We start from the raw sequence: 12976 nt of genomic DNA, 5'->3' as shown, positions 1-12976 counted from the left end.
AGAGCCTTCACTTTTCAAGTTCATCAGAACATCCAAGGCAGGGCAGGAATCGTGATCCTCACAATCCTGTTGAGGAAAATGAGGGCTCAAGGTATTAGAAGTTGGTTCAGGCAGAGTTGGAACCAGAACCCAGGTCTGCCAACTTGCAGTCAAATGCTCTTCTGACATATACTGCCTCTCCTCACACTTCACAGAAATCCACTCTGAGCCTCAGCCCTCTCCTTCAGGAGAGGCGATTTTCCTCTGAAAAAAGCTCCCCTCCCCATTTGTCCCTGAGGGTGGAGGGAGGTCACGTGGTGCACACACTGTGAATGTTATAAGGTACAAAAGGGCATGGAACATGGAGAGCTTTGACAGGAATTTACAGGAAGGAAGAGCACACTAGCAGAGAACATGCTTACAACCGTGGAAAGGGGCAGGTGACAACGTGTGGCCACAGGATTAAGAAGCAAAGAGACATTCAAAGGTTTGTTGTTTGGTTTGCTTTTATTTTCTTATTTTTTATTTATTTTTTGGCAGGATGATGTGGGCAAAGTGGTGATTTAGGAACATTTGGATTATGTGTTGGGTAGATTGGTGATGAGAGAGATAGAGGGTAAGGATGTGAGGAAGAGGGAATAGAGTAAATAATAGTGAAAATAAAGAGATTGACAAGAGCACTTGAAACCAAGGAAGAAATGTGTAGCAACACAGGAAGTGTAATTGACAGCATTTCAATAAGCCATCATCTACTTTTGGATCTGATGGCTATTTGAGTGTATAACGACAATATATTTAATCAGGTGATCCCTGTTTGAATGACTAAGCTAAATGAGCATTAATACCACCTGATAGTGATTCTGAAAAGTAAGGCAAAGGGTCTTGGGAAACCGGTCTTGTCTGTCTTCCAGTTTTGTTGTGGTGAAACAGTCATTTCCATAAGGAGGAGGAAAGCTAACCGCTGTCTTGGGCAGCATTAAGCAGAGAAGGGTTGAGAATATACTAGATGGTAACATTAGGAGTCAAAGCAATGAGTTTACTAAAATAGTTCAACACAAATAAATGGAAAATTCTGTTCTTTGGGACCCAAAACCAATTAACAGGAGAGGCAGCTGTCTGCTAAAATATGTGAAAAATATAGGTTGGGCTGAATGTGAGAGGTAGAATGAAATATATGTGTTCAGTCAATAAACATCTTGAATCTTGGCTCGGACAAGAGTAGATTTGGAATAAATGAAATGAGGAATAACCCTGAAAAGAATGAGACAAAATAAAGGTCAGTTGGATCATCAGTGAGGGAAACAGGAAATTAGTGCGAGTTTGGTCACCGGCAAGACTGGGAGCATACTCTAAAGCTGAGGACGGGTACGAAGTTAAAGGTGGTTTGAGTTTAGGCACCAAAGTAGTGAAATATCAAGGCGGCAAAGCCATCTAGGTAAATGGCAGAGCAGGGGTGAGGTTGCCAACTGGAGTGCATTGGTTAATATGAAGTCAGCAAAGTTAGGCTAGAAAAGACTAGGCAATGAACAAGGAATGGAGACTAGTAGTCATGCCTGGTATAAATAATTTTAGCAGATGTAAAGAGCCTCCACGGAGTAAGAAAAAAAGATAGTTTGGAGGAGATGCCAACTATAATCTCAGAGACTGACCAGCTGAGCAATGGCCATCTTCTATTTATGACCATGTTGCTGAGTAACACACAGTAAAAATAAAGACTACTGCAAACCATGTGGGAAACTGCACATAGGCTAAAGCAAATGAAAAAAATAGGTAGGTTGAGTTGACTGTACAAATATTGCCAGCCTTGTGTTATCTGGAAGAACAGACCAAGCATAAAATTAAAACAAAGGAAGTAAGGGGTCCACAAGACTCTTTAGAGGTGGGCTACAAAAGAAGCAGGAAAAGCTGAGCTGGAATGAGTCTGAAACTAAAGCAAAGCTTCCTAAGTGGTTTCTTAACTTCCAATTTTCTCGCTCCATCGACCAGCCAATGATCTTTCCAAAGGCCCAATTATGTGGCTGCTCTGCTCAAACTCCTCCACTGGCTTCCCATCACGAGCCCAAGTTCCTGCCAAGGCTTGTAGCTCTTGTCAGGCCAAGCCTCCCACTCTGTCTCCAAGCTCAGTTCCTACTAGCTCCCACTGGTTTCACTCCACTGTGGCTACATGGCCTCCTTGCTTTTCCCAACTTGCCAGCTGTTATCTACTGGAAGGCTCTTCCACACAACCAAGCAGTTGGCTTTGTCACTTCCTTCAGGTCTTTGCTTAATGGCACCATCTCTGAGATGGCTTCCCCGACCACACTATGTAACATAGTATTATCTCTCCTACTTATTAGAACGAACTCCTTGAGAGAAAGGACCTTTCTTGGTTCTTCCAAGTCTACAACAGTATGAATTCCCCGTGACAGGTACCAAGTACTTGTGGATTGAATAAGTGGAGCGGGAGATGTAAAAAAAACACACAAAGGGGTTAATTTGGGGGAGAGACAAAGGGGAACAGACACTAGGGTAGCGTTTTTACAAGTTGAGTCCCAGACTCCAGAAATTTGTGTGGCTTCCCTATTACATTTCACCTCCTCCCACCACACTTCAGATCCATTCTAAGTTTTCAGCAGTGAGACAGTGATTTAGATGCTATAGACTTATCCTTCCCGGAGGGTTTGAAGCTCACTGGAAGAGTAGACTTAAGATTAAAAGATTAAGAATATTAAATTAAAAGCATCCTAATTTGAATTTCTAAACTTGGATACCACAGGTTTCCCTGAGGTCTCATTCTTATTTTTTTTGCACACAGTCTCAAGCTTTCCATTAAAGTATGCCTTAGAATAAATATTTATGATTTTAAAAGAAGCCTTACCAAAAAAGAAAAAGTTTTAAAATATTTTATTTTCACTAAGACAAATGTTACCTTAAAGATAATAAAAATCAGTATCTCATTTTTACAGACTATAAGGGAGGCTGAATGATTATTCACAAACCATAAGTAACATTAATATAAAATGGTATTAAAACAGTAGTGAGCCTGGCTGGTGTGGCTCAATGGTTGAGTCAACCCATGAACCAAGAGGTCACCGGTTTGATTCCTGGTCAGGGCACATGCTTGGGTTGTGGGCTGATCCCCAATAGGGGGCATACAGGAGGCAGACTGATGGATGTTACTCTCTCAGTGATGTTTCTCCTGCCCCCTCTCCCTTCCTCTCTGAAAAAAATGAAAACATATTTAAAAAAAACACTAGTGAAATAATGGCTGCAATTTGATTTTAAAATTGTTAATTTAAAATCCAGTGTGCAATAAGTCACTCCCTTAGGCTAAGTATTAAAGCAGTAAAAATTTTCAGCAAGGAAAATACTGCTGGAGGACAAAGTAATTCTTAAAAATATGCTAAACAACCTATTTTTTAGTTTCACAAACTTTAAGAATAAAAAAATGCAAAATTATAGCATTAATGTAATAAGTTTATTTTCATTCCAAATTATTTAGGATATAAAGCAATGACCTGTTAAATTAACAGATTATCTATCTTAAAAGTATTGAATCACAAAATTCTATAACCAAAGTATGCTATTAAAAACACCATTCTACTGAGCTTTGACTCTTCAGCTAGAGGTCTGATTATAAGAAAACCTTGGGTTATACATCACAATTGGTGATTCTTTGCCTCAATCTCTTGAGCCCTCCTTCAGGAAGGTTATTAAGATTTTTAAGACCATCTCTGAAGCATTTGGTATCAGAAAGGAAAAACAGCAAAGGAGCCCTTAAAAGATAAGCATAGATTTTTAGGCACTGAGACCTCACTCAGGTTAACAAGATGGTAGTAGTGCAATAAAGACCAGTAGCCACCAATTCAGGCTCTTGAGAAGGTCTTTCTTAAGTGTTAATCCTGGTTGGCAATGTGAGCTAGAGCAAGTTCACTTAAACACTTTAAGCCTCAGTTTCCCCATATGTACAGCGGCAGCATTAGTACACAGGGTGATTATTTACAGCAGGTACTTCATAAATATTATGCTCTGACAATATTCAGGTTAGTAGCTAAGGAAAGGATCAATACTTAATATATGATAATCTGAAAAGTAATTTGAAAATTGTGTGGTCCTTTTAACTCTGATTTAAATTAAGAGAATTTTAGGGGACCCCCTCACCTGGAAGTGTGTTACCAATTGGGGAACTAGTTTTCCTAGGACATACTAGTAGTGCCGGTTAAGGAAGTTGTGCCAAAGACTTATACTGTATAAGCACATATGCACACTTCTTACTTAATTCCCTACTTTAGAACTATTAATATTATTGTTCAATAATGACAATAAATTTAGAGAATACAGATTAAACATGCTTACATTTAGTATATTCATGTGTAAGCTGAATTGTTTTTTTAACAAACAGAGAAAATGTTAAAGTAATAAACTCTCAATTGAGAATTTAAGGGATAAAACTATTAATCTGTTGAAAAGGAAATTATATTATAAGGATAAGAATAATTTCCTTTTTTGACGTGTTCTAAGGGAAGTACAGAACTAACCACAACTTCCCTTACTGCATGAAACATTATTTATATTTTTATAATGCTTATTCTAAAAGATTACTTTCAAGGATATTTCAAAAATTATTTTAGTTAGATGGCATAATTATGCTAATAAAAGTACTCTTTTGGGCTCTACAAATGAGTGTAACACTAGAATTTAAAAGATAAAGGTTGCTATGGGGTTTGGGCATCATAGTCTCAGATGCATCCATTAAGTGGGAAAAGGCAGCTGCAATATCACATGGCTGCTCTAAAAACACAGGGAAGGAAAATGTCAACAAGCAAAGACTTATAGTAACTCCCCTTTCTTGTTCAGTTAATTTTACAAAGGGAACTTAATTCAAAATTCAAATGTAATACATAATACATATATAAAACCTAATTTGAAAATTAAAAAACATCTCATGTCATAAATATGGTATTTACATATACTCAATAATTTACTAATCTTTACTAATAGAAAAATATGGTATTCATAATCATTTAAAGTTTACTCAGTTATTTTAACAAAGTTGCTAATTTATGTTAATAATTTATTACAAAAGCCAAATGAGGGAAATTCAATTAATTTTGTTACCATAGCGTTCAGGTTATTGCTATTGACAAGTCTGCATAATTTAACAGATAATTAAGCTCTAAGGTTAATGTGAAAAACTCAATTTTATAAACCAAACATTCCACTTCTATGGACTGCAGAAATGACCTACTGTGCCACAAGGATTAAAGATGGTGATAGGAGAGTAAGAACAATATACCCACTTTTATTCTAAGGGCAAGATCATGCGTACTGGGACACTGATTCACTGTAACACAACCATAACATTTCAAGTACATTACAGAATTTTCATCAGTCAAATTTTAAAAATTTCAAGTAGAAAAAAGTAATTCTAAAATATGTTCCGATCAATTTAAATATCCAAAAAGTTCAGTCCCCATTCAGAAACAGATAAACAGTATATTTATTAAATGAGTTAAGACAAATAAACTTTACAAATAGACAAATAATAAAAGGCTCAGTGGCTAAAATAGATGGTAAGCATCATTAAAAGAAATCAACACCATCATGGTATCTCAGTTGGCTTACACGTGTAAAAAGAAATTTTCAAAGAGCAGTTTCACAGAAATGAAGCCAGTTTTTTTTTTCTTATAAACAAATCACCATTTCTTGGTTCAAAACTGACATCTGTTATGAAAATTACCATATCACATATTTGTAAGATGACAAGGAGTAACTCATCTTCAAAGTGCAAGTTAAGTCTATTTACAACCACAAAAAAGGCAATGATGAGGAGAAAGGATTTTTAAAAAATATACAAAGATTAAAAACATTTGGGATGCAAAATTAAACAATTTTTTGGTTAGAGGATAAAAGAGAAAAAGTGATTGAATTACAGATGCTGATTTCAGCTATACATATATAATGGGATCCAAGATCTTTAACAGCTTGCTTGCATTTTTTTTCTACTTACATAATGCTCTGGAAATTTCTGGTAAAAATTACAGTGTCTCAAAGAGAGAAATACACACTAAGTATGTCTTGCTACTACTTCATGGATGTCATAAGACCCGTTTATGGATTAGAGTTGGTGTAAAAAGCCATTGCCTGGAGTTGAAAAATGAATACTGTAAAAGCTCAATACAAATCCTCCAAAGCACATGCACTTCTAAATCTTTTGGTAAATACATTCATATTTAAGCATAACCAAAATTAAAGAGAAAACTGAAAATATCTCCCTTTTCTCTATTCCCTATGCCTTATAGGCTTTTCTAGTTGATAGGGTCAATATTTAGAGTAGAAAGGGTTCTTCGAGTTAGTCTAGTCCACCACCCTCCTTTAGGATTAATGATTTTCCCAAGGTCATGCAGCACGTTAAAGGCAAAACTGATACTAGAAACCAGGTCTTGACACCTAGCCTGGTATGCTTTCCAGCATATCATGCTACCTCTTTTTACAGTATAATTCGCGTAAATACCTGATGAATAAATGTACAATTACAAATGCTGACAGAGCCAATGCGTTTCTAAGACTTGCAGAGGATTACTGCAAAGGATTGATGGAGAAAAAAAGATTTTCCCCCACCCACCAAAAATATCAAGCACCATCAACTAAATGTTTCTTTGCTGGGTCAGATGTTGCAGTAGTCCTCGCGTAAACTTTATGTCAGCCTGAGGATTGTATATCTGGTGAAATCTGGGCCCTAACACAATGCCAGTTCCTAAAAGGTAAAGACAGAGGCAAAAAAGGGGAGAAAGTAGACAAAAGAAAGAAAAGACAAAGAATCGAATTGGCTTAGAAATGGCATTCCAGCATATGGTTAATTATTATATTTATATCTATATATGACCTTTTTCATCTTTTCATATAATCTCATTTTACCTAAGTTGTTATTTGGCCACTTAAGAATTAAAATAAATGTATCAGAGACAACTGTGGTCAAAAAAACTGTGAGACTATTATAGACAAACTAAACTCAATGAAGAATATGTTGAGTGGTGAAATTGCGATAATTTTCTTAATCTGGTTCTACTAGATTATCACCTAGGGATTTAAGCAGTACTTCATAGGGCTGTTATCACCTTGAAACTTATTCCAATTGTGGCTAAAAAGAACAAACTGTTGCACCATATATGCAGAATTGAGTAAAGAAGCTGAAATGCCTTTTAAAAAAACATTGCCGTGAATTTATTTAATAAAAGGGAGATTTATTTATGTTTACAAACAAGTTTCAAAAACAAAAGGAAAACATGTATGCTTCTACTTATTAACCTTTTTCAAAATGCCAACAGCCCTCATGCTGTATGAAGGTTTCTAAGGATTTATTAGAAAAATCAATACAGTTCACTCACAGTTCACCAAGACATCACTGAACTAACATGTTTAGACAAAAACATAAAGGACTAAGGTTCTCTTGTGGTTTGAGAGCTTGATTTACTTTGATTTGCCTGAAACAACAAAAGCATTTCAAGCATCTTTCATTAAGCAGTTGATGTCCCACATTAAACAATCTACCAAATTCTGAACAAAAAGGTTATTAGCAAGTTTTCAAAAATTTTAAAAATTAAACAGTTGTTTCAAAACCATTAAGTAGTAAATGTATTTAAGAAACTAATTAGAACAGATGCCATAACTTTATTAGAACACCACTGCTCATGTTTTTTTTTGTTTTGTTTTGTTGTTTTTTTGTTTGTTTTTTTAAACAAAGCATTAGTGTTATCTATTTGGCTATTAGTATTAGCAATTTATCTACAATATTTAACAAGGTAAATTGTAGGCAAAAATTTAGTACAGTTTCAATAGAAACACCCTTTTTTAATTTTTCCTGAAAATAGAGCAGTATTTGAAGGACTAATTTTTCTCTGCATCAGTGATAAGGAAGCTTCCCATCTATGAACAGGAACAAAAAAAGTATCTACAAACCTTGTAAACAGATCTGTATCATTTATAAACATAAATAATCCAATTTATTAACAGCCAACAGCAGAAATTAAAGTATCAATTCTATGATCCAGGGCTCTTTGCCTGCCCAGCTTTACTCCTCCCTCTCTCCCATCCAGGGTTGAGATAAACTAAAGCTCTGCTAACATACTGTTCAGGACCATTCTTAGAACTACCGATGATCCACAGGTCCACTTATGCTGAGTTACTGTTCATCTGTCAGTTCATTTCTCCCACCCCCCAAAAAGCACCCTCAGTCTGGCAGAAAGCTTTGCGTTTTTTTAAAAAAATAAATCTACATTCGTACAAGTGTGTCTTCTGTTGAAGTCCAAAGACAAGAATACTATCTTGTCCGTCACAATATGTGAAAAGACCCAGTTTCAATTTGTTTCTTTACAATGCAGCTAGTGTGTTAACATTCAGCTTACAATCAGAGTGATGTTTCCAAACTATGTAGTGGGCTTCCTGGGGATGAAGAGGTAGCAGACTTGTTCATTTCTATTGTAAGGTAAATCCCGCTGTCAACAGCATTGTTATTTTTGTTGGGAGAGGGTGGAGGACTGGAGTTACGTTTTGTAGGAGCATCATCTTCAGCATCAGTGTCATCAATAAGGGGGATATGAGGCTCTGAATCTTCTATCCTAAACTCAGGATGTGTCATAAAGTTGTGAATCGAACTTCTTGATTCCGGTTTTTCTAACCCTTCATATAAAGAACTACGAAATGCATTCACCACTCGAATCTGTAAATACCAGGAAACAGAAAAATGTCAGTACGCTATTAGCTTAACCAAAAGGTGGTGCATTTATGAGTTTGAATCCACAAACAGCTAGGTATGAGTGAATCATATTTGCATGTAATGCAGTGGAACTTGCAATACACTGTAAAAAAATGAATATTTTAGTAGGACACTACAAAACAACAAAACCACATACTCTAAGAATTAAGAGATAAGAATTTGAAGTAATAGTAAGAAAATCTCATTGTCACTGGCTAAAATTTAATAGCCATTTTATAGGATTTTTTCCCCTAAGAAAACAAAATTGAACAATAAACAAACAAAACAAAAACGTAACCATACACAAGCTTTAGCTGATTTAAAAAAAAAAAGTAAATTTGAAAACAATTTAAATAAGTTAAACGAAGTCAAGCACAGAGGGTTATTATTTATCATGCTAGGAATTAGGGTGCCACCAACTATGAAAAAGCCAAGCAAATATAAGCTGAATGCCACAATGAACTCACATCTACCCCACTATTCCCATGGGGTGTAAAATAAAAATAAAGACAAAGCCCAAACAAATATCTATAAAATGCCATTAAACAGCTATAAATATTTGAGTATATGCCATTTGTCTATGAAGTGTTTTTCTCTACAATAGGTTAAAACTTAAATCAATTTATATATTATAACTCACTAGAAAAAATTGACTTAAAACAAAAACAAAAACAGAAAGACACTCTCTTGGATTTTTGTGTGAAATAATTCCCAAGGAGAAGACACAAATATTTTTGTATCTAAACATATAGCTTAACAATTCACTCTCTTTCACAGAAGTCTGCTGTATGGATGAAGAGAGATTACTGGGCAAAGCAACTAAAAAAATATCACCAAACAAACTGACATTAGGTTTCATTCATTAACCCACTGTCATGCAGACTTTCAAAAAAAGTGGATAAAATTCAAATAGTTGAACATCTACTATATATCAATCTAATGAATCCTGTTTAATGAAGACATCGCTTACACATAAGAGAAGTACCCAACATTGACATTCCAGATAAAAAAAGTAGTCACCAAAATAATCTCAAAATAATAAAATTAATAAATTTCAAACAGACATTTGAATGTATTTTTTCGTAAATATTTTAACATATCCATCATCTCAGTTACCATTTGTGTGTGTAGTGAGAAGGTAGACTTCTACCCTCTGAGAAAGTTCAATTATACAGTATACTATAGTCACCATCCTGTACATTAGATCTCCGTAACTTATCCTGTATAACTCAAACTTGTTATCCTTTTACTAACTTCTCCCCACTCCCCCCTATCCTCTGGGAACCACCATTCTACTCTCTGCTTCTATGAATTTGACTATTTTAGATCCTACTTCTGAGAATTTATCCAAAGGAATGAAAATCAGAATCTTGAAGATATACCTGCACTTGAAGATATGTTGCCTGCTGCATTACTCACAATAGTTAGGGCATGGAAACAACTTTACATGTCCATTGATAGGTGAATGGATAAAGGAAATGTAGTGCATTTATACAATGGAAGATGATGCAGCCTTAAAAAGCAAGGAATCCTGACATTTGCAACAACATATGCTCAGTTCTGATTAAAACCTCATCTCTCAAAGTTGTCTTGCCTGATTTACTAGGTCCTGTGTGGGGGCTGTGTTACAACTTGTTCACTCAGCTCTTTATACAGAGAGAAAGAGAATAGCATAGTTGACATAGGAAGACAGAGGTGAAATGCCTGAGTGTGAATTCCAGCTCTGCCACTTACTAGCTAAGTGATTTCCTCAACTATAAAATGGGAAATAACAGTGGCATCAACCTTATGGGGTTGCTATGGGAGATTAAATTAGTTTGTACATATACACACTCAGAACAGTGTCAGCTCCCAAGTATCAACATCAGGGCTTCTCACACTTTAATGTGCACAGGAAGCACCTGGGTTCTTGTTAAAATGCAGATTCTGACTCGGGAGGGGGCGGGGGGCGGGGTTGGGGGAGAGACCCTGCATTTTTAAGAAGCTCCCAGATACAGTCGAATCTCTTCGTCCATAATTCACACTTTGAGCTGCAATCACCTACTCTACTTGTGGTGCTACTTTATCATATGCTAATTTATAATTCTGTCCTATCCTTGTGTTTATACTTTAGTCCCTTCACTTGGCAGACTATTACCAGCAAATAGATTTTCCATTTCCTTTACTGCTGTTCCCCATTTACTAAGACATAGTGTTTTTTCATATGGTGTGAAAACAATGCTTACTAAATATACCATTATAATCATTCATTTAATTGTTTTTTAATGTGAAATCTTGCAAATTTTACAATTCATATATATATATATACACACACACACATATATATATATATACACATTTAACAAGTATCCTGATCATCCTAATAATAAACTATGCAGTTAAAAAAGCAAAAAGATAACCTCCTCAAAAAAAAGAAAAATATCTGTTGGTGTCAGTGGTCAGTAGGCACAGAGAACACACATTGGAGGATCAGCCAGCAAACCTGGGTGGGTGATGAGAGCTGTCCAAGAGGACCCTGGAGTTGTTACTTCCTTGACTTGGTTGCTGACAATGCTGCTAATAGAGCTAGAGAAATAGTTAAGTTTTCTGTTTTGTTTTGACCAGTGTGGGTAGAGGGGAATAGTAAAGAATCAAGGGGGAAATAAATCACTTTATGGAACATGTTAAATTTGAGGGGCTGCAGAACATCCAAGTGAAGAAAGCTAGAGCTCAGGAGAAAGGCTTGAGTTAAGTTGGCGATGAGGGAGGCAGCAAAGCTCTAGGATGGGCAGTCTGAAGAGCAGTCAGTGTGTGTGCACACATAATCACACACACAATCCGTGGCAGGTAAGATTACATTCTTTTTTACCAAAATTTTTCAATTTTTAAGAAAATTTTCTTTCTGAAAGAATTTACTACATTATCTGAGAACATAGGGGTTGAAAGGTTACTCGACATACTTTCTCTTAACCACTTCATAAATGGTGAAACTGAGCATCCAGGACGGGTGGCTGACCTGTCACGTCACTCCTAATCAGTATCAAAATGTCTTGGAATCAAGTTTCCTGGACTCCCAATTACAGGTTCTTTGAAAGTGAGTAAGAGAACACGTGGACATTAACATTATAGCTAACTTCACTAGAATAAAACACTTTCTAAGGTTAAGGTTAATGCTGTCTTCCTCTGACTTCACTACTTGGCCACATGATGACATGACATAAAGGACAGCTCAGAATCCTCCAAAGCAAGGCCATTTCAAAGAACAGTTCTCACATTAGATACATACACAACTAGTAAAATCTAGATTACTCAGGGGTCATTGAAGCAGATTCATTTTACTTTCTACTCATGAAGAACATAAATAAAAAAGCACTTTCTACTCATGAAGAACATAAATAAAAAGCTAATCTACACTCGCTGTGATTTCTATTACCTTCTAAATGTACAATTTTCACAGTACAGTAATTCTGAGTAACTAAAAAGCACAACTGTGTGCACAATACCTTAGGTAGGTAGGGAACTATTTTACTACTATAATGAATTCAGTTTAAGCAGAAAAATAAGAAATAACCTTAATCAGCATTCTTGACAATCCACGCCTTATTGTTTATTTCATCCAGTCTTTTAACAATTCCTTTAATATGTATTGAGACCTCTGATGCAAAACATAATTATAACTCCTAAAATTATTAAAATTAAGACAAATCCAATAATTCCTATGTAAAACATATTTTAAAGGGTAAATTCAGAGGAAAACATTGCACGAAGCATATGGCAAACAAAAAAAATCAGTGATTACCATAATCACAAAGTAATTTTAAGAAACTGAAAGTGATTATCAGTTTACATTACATACATTAAATTTAAGTAATAAAGCAAAACAAAACCATGTACCCTGCTGAACCACCAATTTTCCTAAATATAGTCCTAACTTTTGACAGCAGAACATAATAACAATATTATTGCCTAAAACATGACGTGCATGGTTAGCTCTAAAATTTGAGACCATTTTAGTCACTAGCTGATATATCTTATCTTCTGCAACAGATTGCCCATTTCTGAAATTTATATTCATCATTACTTTTACTATGTGCACTAACAAAGAACAGCAATGATAAAATAAAAGATACTATGGAACAAGAAAGAAAATTCTAGGTTGTTTTCCAAAGTTGGGTATTTTCACATCAAATTTTCTCAAAGTAAGACCATCTTGTGTGATGTTTTACTTATCTGGAATAGAGGTTGGCAAACATTTTCTGTAAAAAAACCAGAGAGTAAATATAG

At 35.4% G+C, this 12976-nt stretch overlaps 1 protein-coding gene across 4 annotated transcripts in view; it reads right to left on the bottom strand.

The window, feature by feature from the left end:
- Positions 1-5434: 5434 nt before the first annotated feature.
- ATP2B1 (ATPase, Ca++ transporting, plasma membrane 1) overlaps positions 5435-12976 on the bottom strand; it is a 63574-nt gene continuing 56032 nt past the window's right edge. For all 4 annotated transcript variants that reach the window (XM_005886276.2, XM_005886271.2, XM_005886272.2 and 1 more), the window contains one exon: positions 5435-8677. In XM_005886276.2, coding sequence (XP_005886338.1) covers positions 8652-8677 — 26 coding nt within the window. In that variant the 3' untranslated portion in view covers positions 5435-8651. The remainder of the gene's footprint in view (positions 8678-12976) is intronic.

The sequence above is a fragment of the Myotis brandtii genome, unplaced genomic scaffold (genome assembly GCF_000412655.1).
Source record: "Myotis brandtii unplaced genomic scaffold, ASM41265v1 scaffold967, whole genome shotgun sequence".
Taxonomy (NCBI): Eukaryota; Metazoa; Chordata; class Mammalia; order Chiroptera; family Vespertilionidae; genus Myotis; species Myotis brandtii.
Note: the sequence above shows the minus strand (reverse complement) of the source record. Positions and strands in the feature narration are given on the sequence as shown.